The sequence below is a fragment of the Eleutherodactylus coqui genome, chromosome 13 (genome assembly GCF_035609145.1).
Source record: "Eleutherodactylus coqui strain aEleCoq1 chromosome 13, aEleCoq1.hap1, whole genome shotgun sequence".
In the NCBI taxonomy this organism is placed as follows: Eukaryota; Metazoa; Chordata; class Amphibia; order Anura; family Eleutherodactylidae; genus Eleutherodactylus; species Eleutherodactylus coqui.
Window position 1 is genome coordinate 89,935,927 of NC_089849.1, and position 21,014 is coordinate 89,956,940.

The 21,014-nt window shown below is 44.6% G+C and overlaps 1 protein-coding gene across 1 annotated transcript in view; it reads left to right on the forward strand.

Annotated features, from left to right (window-relative positions):
- The first annotated feature begins 4,990 nt into the window (after positions 1-4,990).
- Positions 4,991-21,014, forward strand: part of LOC136587418 (uncharacterized) — a 36,811-nt gene continuing 20,787 nt past the window's right edge. Inside the window, exons 1-2 of the mRNA XM_066585986.1 lie at positions 4,991-5,146; positions 19,682-19,957. Of these exons, the coding sequence (XP_066442083.1) occupies positions 4,991-5,146; positions 19,682-19,957 (432 nt within the window). The remainder of the gene's footprint in view (positions 5,147-19,681; positions 19,958-21,014) is intronic.

A 21,014-nucleotide genomic window follows, 5' to 3' on the forward strand; every position in this document is an offset into this window, starting at 1 on the left:
TGCTGAGGGTCTGGGCAGAGGCCGAAGTCCTGGGGGAAATGCAACTGCGCCAGGTTTGGCCCGTGGAACTTCTTCCTGGTTTATCCAGTCTTTGGAGTGATGAAAGCAACCGCAACTAATTTAATGAGACTTTCACAGCTGCACTAGCATCCGAGTGCGCTTTATGCCCACGATTGCTGAGGGTGTCTGTTGAGGACGAGGTCCTCGGCGGAGTGAAAGTCTGCCATGTTTGGGCACTGTAATTGCTTCAGGTTTAATACTTTCCTTGGGTTCCTTGGGCTCGCCTATGCTGTGGGTGCACAAAGACTTCCCATGGCGGTGTTTTACCTGTCTGGCACAAATACACTAACTGACTTGGGTAGGGTACAGAGTGCAGATGGCTTTTCCATTGCGTTGTTCAGCTATCTGACACCTACACAGAATAAATGTATAGAAAAAAGGCAGCAGCATACACAGTGCTTCTAATTGTCATAAAAAAGATGACACTTTATTGTTTCATCTTAAAAATAGGACGTTTCGACCTTACATGGTCTTTTTCAAGCCTATAGTGTAATACCAAACAATACAGCAGTAGTTATAACACATAAACAACACACATGTTAGTGCACATAATAACATAAAAGAAAAAATGTGCTCAAAAGTAAAACCAGTACATACCGTATGGTAGGTGAAACAAGACATTCCGTCCATGCTCCAAGATGCCTAATGCTAGTCAGGGCTGGTGTTAAATTGCGGTAGCAATTAGCCTTAATTAGATACGCCCCCAGGGTCAAAAAAGTCCCACCACTTTCGGGGGTCAGCGGTCACATGCCGCATGTAAAACCCTGTGACTGGCACCCATCAGCGCAATGTACATGCGCTGTTTATTGAAAGGATTAAAAAAGAATCCATAAAGAAAACGGGCATAGGATTGCGCATGCGCGAAGGCGTCATGCGTCATGACGTCATCACGTCACCGCGTCATTACATGGTCACATGACCGTACCATCACATGACCGCAGACTATACTCAATGGATTTTAATGGACCGCAGCGTCACCACGTCATCGCGTCATGATGCGGTCACATGACAGCAGTATCACATGACAGCGGACCGAACTGAATAGATTCCAATAAGGAGAAATATCTCTAAAGCAACTCATCTTTGCAAAAATCCATCAACATAAGTAATACACGCACATAACGGTGCGGCATAGAATGGTAGGGAATCGCTGTATTTCGGCCAGAGTCCCACAGTCATAATATAATATAATCATAATATACGTGACATTTAAGACCAAAATCTACTTATACCCATAGAAAGAACAGCAATAATGTGAATAATTCTGAGCATAAAACACAAAAAAAACTTTTTTTTTTAAACTAAACATACGTGCAACTATATATAGAAAAAAAATCAGTGTGGGAGGGGTAATATATTAAAGAACTTGATAATGGTGCTACAACCTAAAGTCTAATAATAAATTTAATAATATAGAAAAATGAAAAAATTTTAAAATTCATTTAGAGAGTCCAACGTGCATTCCACCGTAACATAGCAATGGCACAATATATTTCGAAAAGCTCCAATGTATAAGAAAAATGTGTATGTATAGGCAATCCCAGAACATGGAGAAAATGTCGTCACCTAGAAAAACAGAAAAAATACAGATTAAAATCATAATGCGTAAACGGCACATATACCTAAATCAGACGGGAAAGAATTCAGATGTACGGCATATAGTGATAATCTATGTTAAGTCCTTTAGGGGACAAGGTGTCAAGGTCGTATATCCACCTAAGTTCCTTTTTCTTTAGCAAGCCCTGGCGGTCACCACCCCTCACCAGAGGAGAACGTGGTCAATGACCTGGAACTTCAACTGACTTACGGAATGCTTTTTGTCCAAGAAATGCTTTGGTACCGGAAGATTAACAAGTTTGTTGCGAATTGTGCTCTTATGGTTCACAATTCGAGACCTTATTTCCAAAGTTGTCTCGCCAACATAGCAAAGGCCACATGGGCACGTCAACAGATATATAACAAAGGTTGAGGTGCACGTGTACCTGTGTCTAATCTCGAACCTTCTACCTGTATAGGGATGGCAAAAGCTGTCACCCCGTTCCATATTGCTGCAGCACGAGCAATTATAGCACGGGTAATTACCAGGTTTGAGTGGAGCCAAGAGTCTCTGCGTAGTTGAGATCTCAGGTTCCACACCAGATTTCATCAATTTGTCCTTTGGAGTTTGTGCCCGTCTGTATGCCATTATTGGTCTTTTCCTGAGTTCTCTAATATTCTCACAGCCAGTGGTCAACAATGACCAGTGTTTGTTAAGGATACCCGATACCTTCTTGCTTGCGACACTGTATGTAGAGACAAAGGGGATTCTGTCAGTGGACTTCTTCACTTTGGGGGTCAGCAGTGACTCCCGCTCAATGCTTCTCACTCTCGTCGAAGTACTGTTAATCAGTGAACACGGGTAACCTCTAGCTATAAATTTGGAGGCCATTTCTTCTAATCTTTTGTTGACAAAAGCCTCATCGGCCACTCTACGTACCCTCAACGTCTGACTCAAAGGGAGAGAGTCTATCATTGTAGTGGGGTGAAAGCTGCTGTAGTGTAATAGGCTATTCCTGTCAGTGCTTTTAACGAATAAATCAGTGGTCAGCCTATTTGCTTCCTTTTGTACCAACACATCCAAGAACTGAACTTTTTCAGTAGACGAGACCAATGTAAATTGAATTTTAGGGCACACGGAATTCAAGTAACCCTGGAAATCAGCCAATGAGGCCATGGAGTCCTCCCAAATGAGAAAAACGTCATCAATATACCATAGCCAAGCTCTAACTTTAGGCCAGAATTGGGACGACTGTACGTACTGTTCTTCAAAGCGGTGCATTACGATATTGGCATAGGTCGGGCAGTATTGGATCCCATAGCAGTGCCCTGTCGCTCCCCATAGTACACACCCACGAAGACAAAATAGTTCTTCGCGAGTATGAACTTGAGCAGCGACAGGACAAAGCCAACACGACCATTAGAGAAGCCTGCTCCTCTAGCATAGAACTCAACCGCTTTGAGACCTACTGAGTCTTCAATTGAAGTGTATAATGACGTAACGTCAAAGGAGGCTAGTATCGTATCAGGGCCCACCTCTAGATCCCGTATTTTAAGCAGAAAATCACTCATGTCCCGTACGTGGGAGGCCGCTGCATCCGCAAAGGGCCTTAATACTCTATCAAGGAATCTGGCTGCATTCATAAATACCGAAAATACAGCCAGAAACAATAGGCCTGCCAGGGGGGTCCGTCAAATTTTTATGTATCTCAGGAAATGTATATAGCGTAGGGACCCTCGGATGTAAAATATCAATAAATTTTACCACATCAAAGTCGATCACACCATCAAGTAAAGCCTCATTCAACAGTACTCATAGCTGTATTAGGAGTCTTGATGTTGGGTCTGCTTTTAAGACCTCGTAGACCTCCCTATTGTTCAACTGATTCAGAATCTCATTTTCATATTTTGCCATGTCCATCACGACAATTGCTCTGCCTTTATCGGCAGCCTTTATCGTGATGGACTTGTCATCTATTAGAGAGCGCAGAGCGGAAGACTCACATTTATTCAAGTTGTTCTTACCCCAACCGCGAGCTTGATCATGGCGTCCCACTTTGGCCACATCTCTCTGCACTAAATTGATATATGCCTCAATATGGTGGTTAGAGCAAGTTGGCTGGTACAAGCTTTTATTGCGCAATCCAACGCTGGACAGGGCAAGCCTGTGTTGATCACTGGACTGCGCAACCATTTCCCTGGTGTCACCTGCAAACATATTTTTCAGACGTAAATTGCAAAAGAATCGTTTTAAATCAAGGTCAAGAGAAAACCAGTCAGTATGAGTATTTCTAGGACAGAAAGACAAACCTTTAGACAGGACTTGCATCTCAACCTCTGACAAAACTTTAGAGGAAATATTGACAACAAGGTTCATTTGTGAGTCATTGGATCCACTGGTGGTCTCTGTGTTGTAGATCTCGTCACAATTTGCATAACTTCTCTTCTGTGCCCTCCTGTGTTTGATGCCTCTTCGTCGCTGATGACGTCTGTATCGTCCTTCTTCGTCCGCTTTGCCACACTTCCTCGTCCTAAACAAGAGGAGTTGGGGGCTGATGCCCCGCGGTGGGAATCATCTGTCGAGTAAGATCTGTGTGTTGAACGATTGGCACTTCTGTGTGGTCTTTGCTTTCTTGTCCTCGTTCTTCCCCGGTTCACATTAATTCCTTGTTCCAGAGTCATTCCATTATATCGTGACTGCCAGCTGAATACTGTGCTGTTGTCATAGTCCTGCTGATCCCGGAACCATTTAACTCTTTTGGTATCCTCGAGGTCTTCCTTAAATTTCTTCGAAACAGTCTCAAGCTTATTCCTTCTTATATCCCATTCCTGCGGAGTACACTTATGCAGGATGTCGTCTTCGACCTTACTCAATTGTTCCTGGCATTGTCTCAGTTCCTGTTGTAGGAACTCATTATTTAATAACATAATGTCAAACGAAAATTTATTGACAATGCTTTCAAATTTTTTACAAAACTGCATATTGTTCCCCAATAATGTGGGTTGTGTATGGGGTCTTAGACCCCTCGGTATCCGCCTAGCTTTGTAATAATGTGTTAAAGTGATCATATGTAACTTCAAGGTGATCAACCTCCTTTTATGCTGTTCCCATCTTTGCGTTAGCATTTCAATTGTTGGCGAACTAAGAAAAATACTTTCATCAGGTATATCAACAAGAATTCTTTCCACGTCGTCATTGGTATATGAAAAAAATGAAACATCCCCGAGAGCACCTTCAACCGGTAGTCAGATAATCATTAATGAGTAGGTCAGCAGCACCCAAATCAACCCAGTTGGACTAGCCAGACCGGGGGAGAAGCAAAAAAAATGCATCTAAATAGATGACAAGTCCATCACGATAAAGGCTGCTGATAAAGGCGGAGCAATTGTCGTGATGGACACGGCAAAATATGAAAATGAGATTCTGAATCAGTTGAACAATAGGGAGGTCTACGAGGTCTTAAAGGCAGACCCGACATCAAGACTCCAAATACAGCTACGAGTACTGTTGAATGAGGCTTTACTTGATGGTGTGATCGACTTAGATGTGGTAAAATTTATTGATATTTTACATCCGAGGGTCCCTACGCTATATACATTGCCTAAGATACATAAAAATTTGACGGACCCCCCTGGCAGGCCTATTGTTTCTGGCTGCAATTCGGTATTTATGAATGCAGCCAGATTCCTTGATAGAGTGTTAAGGCCCTTTGCGGATGCAGCGGCCTCCCACGTACGGGACACGAGTGATTTTCTGCTTAAAATACGGGATCTAGAGGTGGGCCCTGATACGATACTAGCCTCCTTTGACGTTACGTCATTATACACTTCAATTGAAGACTCAGTAGGTCTCGAAGCGGTTGAGTTCTATGCTAGAGGAGCAGGCTTCTCTAATGGTCGTGTTGGCTTTGTCCTGTCGCTGCTCAAGTTCATACTCGCGAATAACTATTTTGTCTTCATGGGTGTGTACTACGGGCAGCGACAGGGCACTGCCATGGGATCCAATACTGCCCGACCTATGCCAATATCGTAATGCACCGCTTTGAAGAACAGTACGTACAGTCGTCCCAATTCTGGCCTAAAGATAGAGCTTGGCTACGGTATATTGACGACGTTTTTCTCATTTGGGAGGACTCCATGGCCTCACTGGCTGATTTCCAGGGTTACTTGAATTCCGTGTGCCCTAAAATTCAATTTACATTGGTCTCGTCTACTGAAAAAGTTCAGTTCTTGGATGTGTTGGTACAAAAGGAAGCAAATAGGCTGACCACTGATTTATTCGTTAAAAGTACTGACAGGAATAGCCTATTACACTACAGCAGCTTTCACCCCATTACAATGATAGACTCTCTCCCTTTAAGTCAGATGTTGAGGGTACGTAGAGTGGCCGATGAGGCTTTTGTTGACAAAAGATTAGAAGAAATGGCCTCCAAATTTATAGCTAGAGGTTACCCGTGTTCACTGATTAACAGTACTTTGACGAGAGTGAGAAGCATTGAGCGGGAGTCACTGCTGACCCCCAAAGTGAAGAAGTCCACTGACAGAATCCCCTTTGTCTCTACAAAGGAGACTCCTACATAGGGCCACTCCAAGGAGCTGTGTTTTTTTTTTTTCTCTCTCCTGTTTTTTCCAATCTTACTGCCTCTCGCTTACACGAGGTTGCTGTCCCTTTCCTGTTTTGGGCTCCCCCTTTTCCTACAGCCGAATGATCCATTTTCCTGGAACACTTCCCCCCTTATTACACTTGGTATTAGTATTGGTCCTGTGGATGATGCAATTTTTGCCTTCAGCGGAAATACAGCTATTGTATTCCCCCCCCCCCCCCCCCACACACACCTTTTTATTTTTCCTTTTTTTTTCTTTTCTTCTTCCTCCCCTGTTTAGTATAAAGAGCTTTGAAGCAGCGGTGGAGAATGTGGAGGCTCCCCATTGGGGTTGGCCTTCGCTCCCCTACGTAAAGTAGGCAGCTTTCAGCTACAATGAGCAGATATTTTTTTCTTCCTTTTCTTTTTCCCCTATTTTATATGGTTCTACTCTTTTTTGGTGTACTTCCTAGCCTTTATTCTCCCCCCCCCCCCCCATTCCCTCCTAATCCACGCAGTCTGCTAGGCCTGAGCTTGTAGATAGAGCAAGGAACCCACAATCAATGCTACTATGGCTGCCCTGACAGCATGTACGCATAACACCAAGTGGCTGAACATCCCGTCAAAAAGAGGTCAGATCCTCTACCACATGCACAAAAAAAAGGATAAAAGTGATTTTATTTTAGGAAACACACTTTAAGTCAGGGAAGATCCCCCTGTGTTCCTCCACTTGGTACCATAGCCCAGATCCGTCTAGGAAAGCCAGGGGAGTATCTATTGCTTTTCATAGATCTCTGCAGGTTCAGGCCCTTGGCGAGAAGTGCGATCCGGGCGGCAGATTCCTGTTTATAGTGGAACTATTTGCTAATCTTTACTTCCCGAACCAGGGACAGATATCCTTCAGACCTGGCAAGGTTTGCGGATGGTGCGGCATCGTGCTTGTTGTGGACTTTAACCTGGTAATGGATCCGGAGCAGGACTCATCCTCTGGGAGGTCCTTTGTCTTGCAGTCTGCAATCCGCTCCCTGCAAAGGGGCTGGGGAAAATGCACTTGGTGGATCTGTGGTGCGTGCTTTACTCGGGTGTCAGGGACTACAGTCTCGACTAGTCTGCCCACAACAGTTATGGCAGGCTAGATTATGTCTGGGTCTCTCACATGTTTCTAGACTACCAACCGAACTCCTCTCTAGGACCCTTCATATGATCAGACCATGTCAGACCATGATTAACATTGATGTTAAGATGTTCGCCAAACTCATTGCCAACACATCCCGGGTCAGATCCACAGAGAGCGGGTGGGGTTCGTCCCTGGGAGGGAGGCCACAGATAACTCCATTAGAACCATCTCCTTGATCTCCCAGGCTAGAGAGAGAGGTCAGCCCGTACGTTTGCTCACAATCGACGCCGAAAAGGTGTTTGGAAGGGTCAGGTGGAGATTTCTGGAGGGGACCCTACAGAACTTAGGGTTAGGACAGAGGATGAGAGAGAGGATCCTTCGGGCCAGGATCAGGGTCAATGGATCCTTGTCAGATCCCATACGGATTCACAATGGTACCCGGAAGGGGTGCCCCCTTTCGCCTATGCTGTTTGCCTTGTCAATGGAATCACTGGCCAATGCCATAAGGCAAAACGAATCAGTGAGGGGTGTGGTGGAGGGCCCCTTAGAGCATAAGATGGCCCTTTTTGCTGACGATCTCCTGCTGTTCTTGTCGAGTCCTCGGGTGGGGCTGCCGGTTCTGATGAAGGAATTCGAGCAATTTTAAAGTCAACCAACAAAAGTATGAAATATTAAATGTGACACTTCCCCAAAAAGAGGTAATGGAATTGTCAGAAGCATTTCCTTTTAGGTGGAGATTTACCTCCTTCAGATATCTGGGGGTCCAGCTTCCTGCGGACCCTGCCTAGATAGCTGAGCTGAATTTCCAGTCTTTTTTGGCCAATCTCAGGGAGGATTTGAGTATATGGAGCCCGCTTTATGTGTCATAGACCGGCAGGGTCAACGCAGTCAAAATGGACTCTCTACCGAAGTTTCTGTACCTGTGCCAGACCCTCCCGATGCACGTTGGCCAGCGATACCTACTTAGCATCCGAACTCTGATCAGTAATTTTGTGTGGAGGGGACACGGAGCCCATCTTAAATACAGCTTCCTCACGTGCCCCAAAGATGAAGGGGGCCCGGAGCTCTTGGACTTCTCACGCTGCTACAAAGCCTGCCTTGCAAACTTCATTCTCACCCTGTTAAAGAACAGAACATCTAGTCTCTGGGTGGAAATGGAACATGGGACGAACACTAGAGTGGTTCAGGGGGCCCCTTGGATCCTGAGACGATCCCTGAGAGAGCTTCCCGCTCTGCACCTTATGGGCATGGCGTACCTTTGCCCCAAGGATGGGACTGATATCCCTGCCGGGCCCTCTCACACTGCTGGTGGCCAACCTGGAGCTTCCAGGTGTTTTACTACTGTCCTGTCCCTCCCTGATCCCCTGATTCCCAGACTTAGAGACATAATGACCCACTCAGGAGTAAAACCCCTGGGAGACAGTTGTGGAGGGCCTATGGTCCTCCTGGGTGCCTGATTGAATTATTTCCATGTAAGGGGGTATGTGGAGTCCCTGACACCCGGGGCTGTACCGGGCCTCCCACTTATGCCATTCGAGGTTATGTGCATGTCGGCGTCTCCTGTGGAGCATGGGATCTCAGTAATATATAAAATTCTGCTGGCCGGCGAGACAGGGAATACACTCCCTGGTTATACAGGGGCATGGGAGAAAGAGATGAGAAGTTTCCCCGGGCCTGAGTGGCGAAAGGCCTTCCTCCTATTCCACAAGAGCACCATATTTGGTATACTTCAGGAGCAGAATTTTAAGATCGTTTCTCCCTGGTACAGAACACCGTCAAGGCTGCATCAAATAGATGCTCAGATCTCCCCCTTGTGCTGGAGATGTTGGGTCAGTCCAGGAACAGTGTTGCATATATGATGGGAGTACCCCCTCAGTTAGAGACCTATGGCGCAACGTGGAGCAACTATACAACACTATGACTGGCGCGGTGGTGTCTATGACTGCTGAGATGGCTCTTCTCCTGATGTTTCCCGGATCCATTGCAGCTCTTCATTTTGGTGATGAGGATGTTTGTCCATGGCTTGTAGCGTTCCACCTCACCTCCTATGAGGATCGTATGGACGGAGAAACGTAATATGCTAATGAGATATGAGGAGGAGGGGGTGGTTGACGAGACAGGATCTACAACATTTGGGGACCATGGATCTCCATGAGGGCATCTGACCCCTTTAAAAGATGGTTGCAGACAGGCCGGATAGGCCCTTAGACTGGATCGGGGTGTCCAAGGAACAATGAGTATCAAGGGTCCTTGACAGAATGGGGCAGACACGAAGAACGGTGCCGTGTCCCTATGAGGCGAGACTGTGGTAGAGAGTGGGGCTGCCCCCCTCCTTCCCCTCTCCCTATACCCCCCCTTTTTTCCCTTTAATTACTTTTCCATGAGATGCCTAAGTAGTAGGCTCTCTTAAGTTTTTTTGCTTTATTATTGCCAATTCTTGCTTTGTGGGTTTTTTTTGTCAGCAATAACCAGCTATGGAGCTATGTTCTAGATCCGTGGAATTGCTATATATCGGCTGGGTCTTAGGCATTGCTATTATTAGCTGAGATGTTAGAAAAGTATAAAAAAAATAACTGAACCCAAATGTCTGCTAAATGAAAACACCCATGAGATGTCATCTCTCTCAGATATAAAATGAATATTCCCAAGCCCTTTTAACCTTTTTTCCCTATCTACAAGCAAAAAAGTTACATAGACAGAACCCTGGCCAATATGCCCTCACATGAAGATTCAAAACTAAACCATGTATGCATGACACACCCCCGTAATATGCAAGGTCATACAACCAGAGCCTACCAACATCTACATACTCCAATAGACTATGCCAGGTCCCAAACAGCACTGGTAAAATGGACCACAGACATTCCCGAGTTAACCATCCCACATCTATTGAAGGTCTTGAAGTACAGTTGGTGCTGCCTCCCCCTTGAGTTGCTACATTGAAATTACTCTACAACGCTATTATACGACTTATATCCCTCCTCAAAGAGGATTAAAAACGGGAATATACCCAGATGATGGATGTCCCCGATGTCGGGAGTTGGAGGTGGGTCTTCTCCTTTGTCTGTGGGACTACCCTGTGATTCCGAATTTCTGAAACAGGATACACGCATCTGATCTCGGCTGGCCCCCTCAATCCCAACAGGCCGATTTTGGTTACATAGACCAAGATGAACAAAGATGTACACCAGGAAGTCGAAAACATCTACATATGGTAGCCGTGGCTGGGGTCAAAACGATCCTGCATACATGGATTGACAGGATCCCACCTCCTTTTAAATTCTTTTTATAGACACTTACATTTCCTATGCAAATGGACTATGTGGAGGCTTCATCAGCAAAGGAAACCTGGGTACAAAGGTTATTCGAAAGCTGGTAAAGCTTTATTAACAAATTGGCCCTGCGAGTGAGGGAGATCCTTTAATCTAACATCTGGTATTATTGTATCTTGACACCACCAGAGGCTAGGGGTTTGACAGGAGGAACGCCCCTGTCACACCCCTAGCTTCTGATAGGGTCAAGGCTGCAAGATACTAGCAGCACACTGTGGATCCATTTCTGCTAGCCCTGTTGCATCAGGCTTACGGTTAGTTATCTTCTTTGCGTTACGTTATTATCTGTAAATGCTGCCATGTTAGCACAGTAAAATGGCAGCATGAATATGTAATAATGTAAGGAAAAGAAGAGAACTAACCATCAGCGTAAGGCAGCAGGGCTAGCAGAAATGCTTGGAGACACAGCAGCATCTCACCTGCGTCCTGGCCTGCATTTCTGGCATGTATCCCACCCGGCTGCCGGCCTGACACATCCGTAACTGCTGCTGCTGTGAGGTCCGTATCTGCCGGCGGCTGTGAGCTCCGTTGTGTCTGGCGATTGTGAGCTGCGTTGCGGACGGCCATGGGCTGTGAGTTCTGTGGCGGAAAGCCATGGACTGTGAGCTCCGTGGCGGGCGGCCATTGGGGAAGCTGCTTGGAAATCTGGCTACAGCCCCGGCGGCCGCTCTATGCCTTTTGTTGCTTAGTTTAGTGCCCTTCCAGGACCTTGTGCCCAAGAAGCAGCGCAGCCAATCAGCTACAGGGGGCGTCACCCCCTGTCAATTTTGACTCCACCAGCTATTGCTGGTGGCGTCAAGATACACTAATACCGTAGTAATCATACCGACCCATAGAATAAAGTTACCATGTCATTTTTGCTGCAGTGTGTTTTTTTTTCCATTTCACTTCATTTAGAATTTTTTAAAAGTTTTTCAGTACATTAAATAGTATAATTGAAAACTACAACTCGGCTGGGTCTTATGCATTGCTATTATTAGCTGAAATGTTATAAAAGTATAAAAAAAGAATTGAACCCAAAAGTCTGCTAAATGAAAACACCCATGAGATGCTATCTCTCCCAAATATAAAATGAATATTCCCAAGCCCTCTAAAGCTTTTTCCCTATCTACAAGCAAAAAGAATACATAGACAGAACCCTGGCCAATATGCCGTCACGTGAATGGACTCAAAACTAAACCATGTATGCATGGCACGCCCTCATAATATGCAAGGTCATACAACCAGAGCCTACCAACATCTACATACTCCAATAGACTATGGCAGGTCCAAAACAGCACTCGTGAAATGGACCACAGATATTCCGGAGTTAACCATCCCACGTCTATTGAAGGTCTTGAAGTACAGTTGGTGCTGCCTCCCCCTTGAGTTGCTACGTTGAAATTACCCTACAACTCTATTATACGGCGTATATCATTCCTCAGAGAGGATTCAACATGGGAAAATACTCGGATGATGGATGTCCCCGATGTCGGGAGTTGGTGTGGGTCTTCTCCATTGTCTGTGGGACTGCCCTGTGATTCAGAATTTCTGGAACAGGATACATGGGTTCCCCACCACGCATCTGACCTCAGCTGGCCCCCCAATCGCATCTGGGCGATCTTTGGTTATATAGACCAAGATGAACAAAGTTGTACACCAGGAAGTCGAAAACATCTACATATGGTAGCCATGGCCGGGGTCAAAACGATCCTGCATACATGGATTGACAGGATCCCACCTCCCTTTAAATTCTTTTTAGAGACACTTACATTTCTCATGCAAATGGACGTGGTGGAGGCTTCATCAGCAAAGGAAACCTAGGTACAAAGGTTACTAGAAAGCTGGGAAAGCTTTATTAACAAATTGGCCCGGCAAGTGAGGGAGGCTGTTAATGAATCCTTTAAAGGAGATGTCCCGCGCCGAAACGGGTTTTTTTTTTTTTAAACCCCCCCCCCCCCCCGTTCGGCGCGAGACAACCCCGATGCAGGGGTTAAAAAAACCACCCGCACAGCGCTTACCTGAATCCCGGCGGTCCGGCGTCTTCATACTCACCTGCTGAAGATGGCCGCCGGGATCCTCTGTCTTCATGGACCGCAGGGCTTCTGTGCGGTCCATTGCCGATTCCAGCCTCCTGATTGGCTGGAATCGGCACGTGACGGGGCGGAGCTACACGGAGCTACACGGAGCCCCATAGAGAAGAGGAGAAGACCCGGACTGCGCAAGCGCGGCTAATTTGGCCATCGGAGGGCGAAAATTAGTCGGCACCATGGAGACGAGGACGCCAGCAACGGAGCAGGTAAGTATAAAACTTTTTATAACTTCTGTATGGCTCATAATTAATGCACAATGTACATTACAAAGTGCATTATTATGGCCATGCAGAAGTGTATAGACCCACTTGCTGCCTCGGGACAACCCCTTTAATCTAATCTTTAGGCCAGGCTCACACGAACGCGTCGGATTCTGTATGCAGGAGGCCCAAGGAGGATTCCAGCTGTGAGCCCGGCTGGTCACCCTGGTGTATTGTGGATGACCACGGTGGTCTTAAGCAGTGACGCAGGTACCTGCAGCCCATACGTAATATTAATTGCATATGGGCTGCGGGTCGGACGTTCCATTGACTTCAATAGAGGAAGGCTGTGTGAAGTCTGTGACAAAATAGCGAATGAGATTTTTCTTCTGCTCGCTGAATACACAATTCGTATCCGCACGTGTAAAGGAAAAATCAAAAGTTTATGCATTTCAATGCCTGCATTTTACCGCGGATCCTCTACATGGACAGCGATCACAGATTCTGCAATTCATCCATGTGAAATGCCTCCTTAAGGGCTCTGTCACACAAACGTAGTGATTTTTGGTCAGCCGTGTCACAGCCACAGCGCGTCCAAAAAATCGCGTGAGTGGGTGCACAAATCTGCCCTTCATGTGCCCATTCAGATAGCCTAGGTCTGGCGCATATATGCCGAGCCCAGATTGCCGGTGAGCGGGGGGAGACAGTTTAGCTCTGTTAAACTGCCTCCCCCTTTCAGCCCCTTCGCTGGCTCTCGACAAGGGAAGGGGAAGCTTAGCAACTAGCTCCCACCCCGTCCCAACATCTCCCATTGCAAACAGCCGGCAAGGGGCGGAGAGGAGGAGCGAAGGTGGTGGGAGCTTAGCAAGCACGCTGCTAAATTCCCTTCCCACCCCCCTTCTCTGGCAGCTACCCTAGGCTCCCATAGGAGTCCATGGGAGCCACCATTGTATTCCGGCCCGGAAGATTAATCCCGAACTATCTTTCTTGGCAAGCGTAAAAGCGCCTGGCTGCAATGCGCTATCTTGGCCGGCTGGGTGCTTTTACGCTGCGGTAATACGCCCATTAAATTGCTGTTGTGTTGTTTTATTGTTACATTGTGTTATGCTGTTATATTGTGTTACATTGTGTTGTGCTGTTGCATTGTGGTGTTACATTGTGTTATGTTGTGCTGCTACATGGTGTTGTGTTTTTACATTGTGTTGTTATATTGTGTTGTGTTGTTACATTGTGTTGTTATATTGTGTTGTGGTGTTACATTGTGTTATGTTGGGCTGTTACATGCTGTTGTGTTGTTACATGGTGTTGTTATATTGTGTTGTGTTGTTACATTGTGTTGTTATATTGTGTTGTGTTGTTACATTGTGTTGTTATATTGTGTTGTGGTGTTACATTGTGTTATGTTGGGCTGTTACATGCTGTTGTGTTGTTACATGGTGTTGTTATATTGTGTTGTGTTGTTACATTGTGTTGTTATATTGTGTTGTGTGTTACATTGTATTGTTACTTTGTGTTCTGGACGTGCAGCAGAAAGAGAGAAAGTGAAAGCAAATCAGCCGCCTTCCCTGCTTATAATACCTTGAGGACTTTGTAACACAAATCATTCCTTTGCCGGGAAATGCCCCATGCAGAGCTCCGGTCTGTGCGCTGCAGAAGACCCTCTAAGCAGGTGTGAGCCCCCCAGCTCACCTCCGCTGCTCATACACATCTCCAAGGTGCAACCAGAGAAGACCAACCCTCAGGTAAGGCAAATCTATTACAACTTTGCAGCGAGGAATTCTAAACTTGCAGTCTGTCTTCTATCGGTATGCTAGGCAGTGCAAGCAAGCTATTGTCCTCTCTGTTATCAGCCATTCTTTTCAGAAACTGCATTTTTCAAATTGTGGGGTTATTGGCCAGCGAAAGTAAGCGATAATCGTTTGGTCTAAACACGCGCCAATGACAGAACGACGGTAGAGAATCGTTCACTCTTTGCTCGTCGTTCATTTTATACTGGCATAAAAATCATCGTTGGCTCGTTCGCTTATTGTTCGATGTAACCAGCGATCATTCATTCCTTCTCAGTCACTTCTACACGGGCTGAACGATTCTGAACGAAGTATCTACCTGTGTGAACAGGCTGCACGGGAGCGAACAGGTTAGAGGTGCCGTCACTCGCTCAATCAAATGAGCGGGTCATCTAAAGATACCTTTACTGGCCTATAGAGCAAAAAGCCGGATTTATTGTCTATGTTTACACGGACTCTGTGTAGCTTTGCTTGCCTTCAGCCACCGTATGTCAAGAGCAGCAGGAGAGTTGGGGCTTATTCACATGAATGTATTTGCGCGTGCGATATGCAGTGAATGGGACTCATTGATTTCAATAGGTTCTGTCACATTCTGCATTTTTGTGCTCACTTGTAGAACGCATGAAAATATACCCGACCAAATCACTATAGTCTATAGAGGTGCGCACCCCATCCACACAAAATCGCACACTGAACTGTGTGATTTTGAAGGGTTAATTGATGACACTTGGGACTAATTACGCTGCCCAGCCGGTTCAGTCCTGACGAAGGTATGTCCCACTCCGATGTGAACGATCCTGGTAGCATACAGTAGATTATGCAAATTGGAACGTGATAGCCTGTAGAAGCCCTAATGGTGGTTTTGCACTAAATGGTCCAATCGTTCATGGCGACTGTATAAGTGAATGAGAACGCGCGAACGATCAGTACTTAAAGTAAACGATTAGCGAACGAATCAACAATGATTTCTATGTCTGCAAGAAAAGAATGATAAACAAACAAATTATCGAACATCATGCGATCGTTGGCCACATTTAGGGCTTATACCCGCTAGCGTTTTTTTTAACGCTGCGATATCGCTGTGTTTTGTCAATGGGACTTTCTAAAGTTAATATCGCATCGCGGAAAAATCGCCATAAAGACTGGGGGTCCTTTTACAGTGAATAGGAGTCGTTCATAGAGGATCAGCTGCCTGTTTACACGGGACGATCGGCATTTCATTTTAATGCTGCGTAGTCGGAACAACAAATGATAATTCGTTCACTTTTCATTCGCCCTTTACGCAGAACAACTATCATTTATCAGAAGATTTATTGTTCCGTGTAAAAACGCCCAAAGCAGCCAGTTCTTGCCGGTCTTATCTATGTCTGGGATAACTGAGTGACATAGCTGCCATTATGGTTGTCATAAAGTTTCCCTGCCAGGCTAAAGTTTTAATCATAACTATGTGATATTTACTGCATAGATGCAATAACAGAACTAAGGTTATATATACTATATAGATGCAATATCAGAACCAAGTATACTATATAGATACAGTACCAGAGCCAAGCTCAATACATAGACGCAGTGCCAGAACAAAGTTTACTACATAGATACAATAACAGAACTAAGGTTACTATATAGATAGTTTCAGAACCATGAATAGTATATAAATACAGTATCAAAAACAAGTCTAAAATAAAGATGCCGTTCAGAACCAAGCTTACTGCATAGATAAAGTGCCAGACAAAGTTTACTACATAGATATATTATCAGTACCAAGCTTACGGCATAGATACTATAACAGAACTAAGGTTACTATAAAGATACAGTATCAGAACCAAGTATACAATATAGATGTAGTATCAAGTATACGATGTAGATATAGTACCAGAATCAAGCATGCTGCATAGATACAGTGCCAGAACAAAGTTTACTCCATAGAGACATTATCAGCACCAGGCTTACTGCATAGATACGATAACAGAATTGTGCTTACCACAAAGATACAGTAACAGAACTGAACCTAATGCATGGATGTAACAAAACAAAACTTGCTACATAAATACGGTACCAGAACTAAGCTTGCTAAATAGATACAGTAACAAAATAAAGTTTACTGCATAGATGACAACAGAACCACTCTTACTACACAGATACGGCAGCAGGATCAAATTTACTATATAGGTACATGAACAGAAACAAGCTTATTGCATAGATCATAAAAGAAAACTGAGTTTATTTTATAGATACAGTACCAGCAGCAAACCAACTGTATGGGTATAGTACCAGAGCCAAGCTTAATAAATAGATATGGTAACTGAGCTAATCTTACTACGTAGACAGGATAGCATAACTTAGCTTACTACATAGATAAGGTACCAGAACCAAGCTTACTGCATAGATACAATAACAGAACCAAGTTTTCAACACAGGTATGGTACCAGAATCAAGCTTAATGCATAAATACAGTACCAGAAGTTTAAGTTTAGTTCTGTCAGAAAAAATATATCTACTGCAAGAACCATCTCTGCTGCCTTATGTACACATTGATTCCCAGCCAGCTGTGAGTGACGTGGATGACACCTTCTATATCATTCACTAGTTCCCACAATAGGGCTAAACAATATGTGTATGCGCCCCTCTGTGGCATGGCACAGATGTTATCTAAAAGAGAATGGCTGGGGACTGGCGCACACCGCGGGCAGCAGATACAGTCTCACTGTACTATTGAGACGTAATTTACATATAGCGCAGGAAGTACGAGGACAATAACCGCTATGACAACACAACCTTTGGAATGCTCTATCATTTACTGTTCCCTAATTGCCATGGGTTTCACCAGTGCGTTTTTTTTCTAGCTTGTAAAAAATGCCATAAAATTCATGTCTTGTTTACAATTCTTTTGTGGTGTTTTTGGACACAGTTTTTTTTTCTTACTTTCTTGCCTATACAGAAATCTGCGAAACTGGTAGGAAAAAAGCACCATAGCTAGAGTATGCTGATATATGTTAAACATGCCATGGACCGAAAACGCATCAAAAGGGGGAAAAAAACTTCCACAAAAAATGCAGTTTGTAGTGTTTTCTCTATTGCCCTACAGCTACCATCTGGACACGGCATATTTTGCTGCAAAAACTGGTAGTATGAAAACCATTAAAAACACAATTAAAGAAAAAACAAAAAAAAGTAACTCGGTCTAAAGGTGTTTCCGAGATCCCAAAAACTGGTCTAAAGGCAGTAGATGTGATAAAATAAAAGAAACATCACTCATTTGGTGTATTCCCTGCTTCTCCGTGGTCCGGCTGGTCTGTTAGCAGCCCTGCAATGATGATGTGCCGACTACTCACACACAAGGGAACCCCTTCTATAAGTCTACAGAACCTAAGAGGGGCAGCAGGTTGCCACCTGACTGGTAAATAATTTTCATGACTGGTAAAAAATTATTGCCTACTGCGAGTCGGCCGGGCAGCAATGCAACAGGCATTCTACTCACCCAGCCTGCAGCTCCGATCCGGTGGTGACAGCCACTGCTAAGTCTGTGACCGCTGACCTGTTGCGTTGCTGCCAGGCCAGAGCCTATAGGAAGGACGCTATTACTATTGGAACTACTATGGGGAACACTATTACTACTGGGACCCCTAACAGAGTCACTGTTTTTACTGGGGCCATTAAGTGGGTCATTAGTACTTTTGGGGCCACCAAAGGGGACACCTACTATTGGGGACACTACTGGGTGCAGTATTACTCTGACAGTTCAGACAAGTCTCAATGGTATCTTGTTTATTGACACTTTCAGTGCCTGCAAAATTAGTGTTGGGGGGGCGGAGAAGGGGCACCATTTCACACCTCGCCTCACGCAGCATAAAAACTTGGGTCCCCCTGCCCACACACAACAACTGCAGCCAATCACTGTCCTCAGCATTGATGCAGTGGTCATATGGGTGTTTCCACCTTTGAGTATGTACGAATGCCACATGGATATGATGTACTACAACATTGTGTCTTGTGTAAATACATTATATCACTCACCTGCTACAGAGTTATAGCATAGATTTATTTTCAAAGCCACTCTTACAATTCTGTTAGTTACTACAAATAGCAAGTATGTTGACAGTGTTGGCTGAGCTTCTGTATGTACACAGTGACTCCACCGGCCAAACAGTGAGTGCAGTGTGGGTGGATATTACAGGAATTAGCTGAGCATCAGTGCAGAATAAGCTATGTGCTACATCCTCTGGCGGTGGCCGTCGCTTGCCTTACCTCCCCATGGCTGGCGCTGAGATCTAGCCTCCAGTCTGTCTCTCATTGTTGCCTGAAGGACCTGTTTGCACATATGTTTGCAGCCTTAAAGGGCCGGAGCGCATCCTGCAATCTATCCATGTCTATGTCAAGTACTTTCCCTCTAAGAAAGGTGTATGGGTCCAGCTACAAATGGTAATTCTGTGTTCTGACTTCCCGTTTTAATTTTGGGTTTACCCTGATTACTCTTCATTCTCCACTCCTGACTTCGGCTTGCTTTATTGACCACTCTCCTGCTGCAGATTTTTCAGCCCCAATGATGGCAGCTTTTGCTTTATAGTGACACTTATATCCCATAAAAGTGCTGCTTGGAACATCAGAAGGCATCAAGGTATCAACTGACCAGTAGCCGGGCAATAAAGTAATTGCCTTTCAGTTGCCTTAGGTCAGATTTGAACCTACAAGTCTAGCAGCGCTAAACAGAATCACTAACAACTGAGCCACCGACTTGTCTATCTGGTTCCAGGGGAGGAGGAGGAGAACAACAAGAGTAAAAAAAAAGGATCATAGAAACCCCATCCTAGGGAAGGAAATAAGAAGAAGAAGTTTAAGGCGGAGGAGAGGAAAGGAAAGAGAAATAAGGAGAAGTATAAGAAGGGGGAGAAATTGAAGGAAATGGGCGGGGGAGTATAAAACAGGAGGATAAAATGAAGTAAAATAATTATAGAAAGGAGGAGAAACGAAATAAGGAGAAGAAGTAGTACAAGAAGGAAGAGGAGCAAGGGAAGGAAAATAAGGAGAACAAGAAGTATAAAGATAAGGTAAAAGGGAAGGAAAACAAGGAGAACAAGAAGTATAAGGATAAGGTAAAAGGGAAGGAAAATAAGAAGTGTAAGGAGGAGGAGAAAGGAAAGAAAAAGAAGAAGTATAAGAAGGTGGATGAGAAAGAGAAGTATAAGGATGAGGAGAAAGGGAAGGAAAATAAGGAAAAGCAGCAGTATACGGAGGAGGAGAAATGGAAGGAGATGCTGAAGGAGAATAAGAAGGTATTCTTATCCCCCTTATTTTCATCCTTTTCCTCTTCCAGAGAAGAAGAAGCAAGAGAAGGAAAAATCTTGGTGGCTCAGTGGTTAGCACTATTAGGGCTGGAGTTCTATGTTTACTGCTTTTTATGGACAACTAAATATAATGTGTATTTACTCTCGAGCTGTTGCAACTCCATACAGGTTTCTAATCATTGAGTTGCTGGCACATGCACCCTGTTCACAGCTTGGTGGGCTGAGCTTAGGTTTACTAATGACTTACCAACATTGCGAAAGTCTAAGGGGGGAACTCCACTTGTCTCCACTTGCTTCTGATTTCAATAGCAGCCCAAATGTAGAGTAATTATGAGCCTCGAGAATTAATAGTGATCATAAATATGATATTCAGACAGAACGCTTGAAGCAACCATAGGCTTACATTACTAAGACAGAAACAAGGCTGCAAACTTTGGTCTGAGTTCTAGGAAGTTTTCATTTATTTTTGGAATTTTAGACACAGTAGCGTAGTTGATTATGTTAGTGTTTCCAAGACAAATGCCAGAAAATAATAGAACCTTGCCCAATCAAAGACCTTATTGTCTTGATGTTAGTAATGGCAGCCTATGGTTCCATCCGGGGTTCCGTCTCAATGCCCAGGACATATGAAGCATTATGTATATTAACCATACTTTGTCCAGTACAATTCCCAAATAATATTGCTAAATAGATCCCGAATAATAGAATCATTCGTTCCTCAAGCAATGCTGCCATATATTGCCCACTGGCATTCAGGATTGGCACAGTGTGTGTGGGAGGACAGATACACATCTACAAGCCTTATACTTCATACATATTCAAAGACCTGTGAAGTGGGTGTACAGAGATAATCTTGTTTACACTAAATTTGGGAAGCTCTGGATTACCAGGTTAAATAAAACAGCTGTATTGACAGGTTATCATTGAACCAGCAGAAGGTAAGTGGATAGGGGCTTAGCAGAGACTTAAGCCCCTTTTACACACTAAGGCTACTTTCCCACACTAAGGCTTTCTTTCATGTTTGTGCGCCCGTTCAGACGGCATG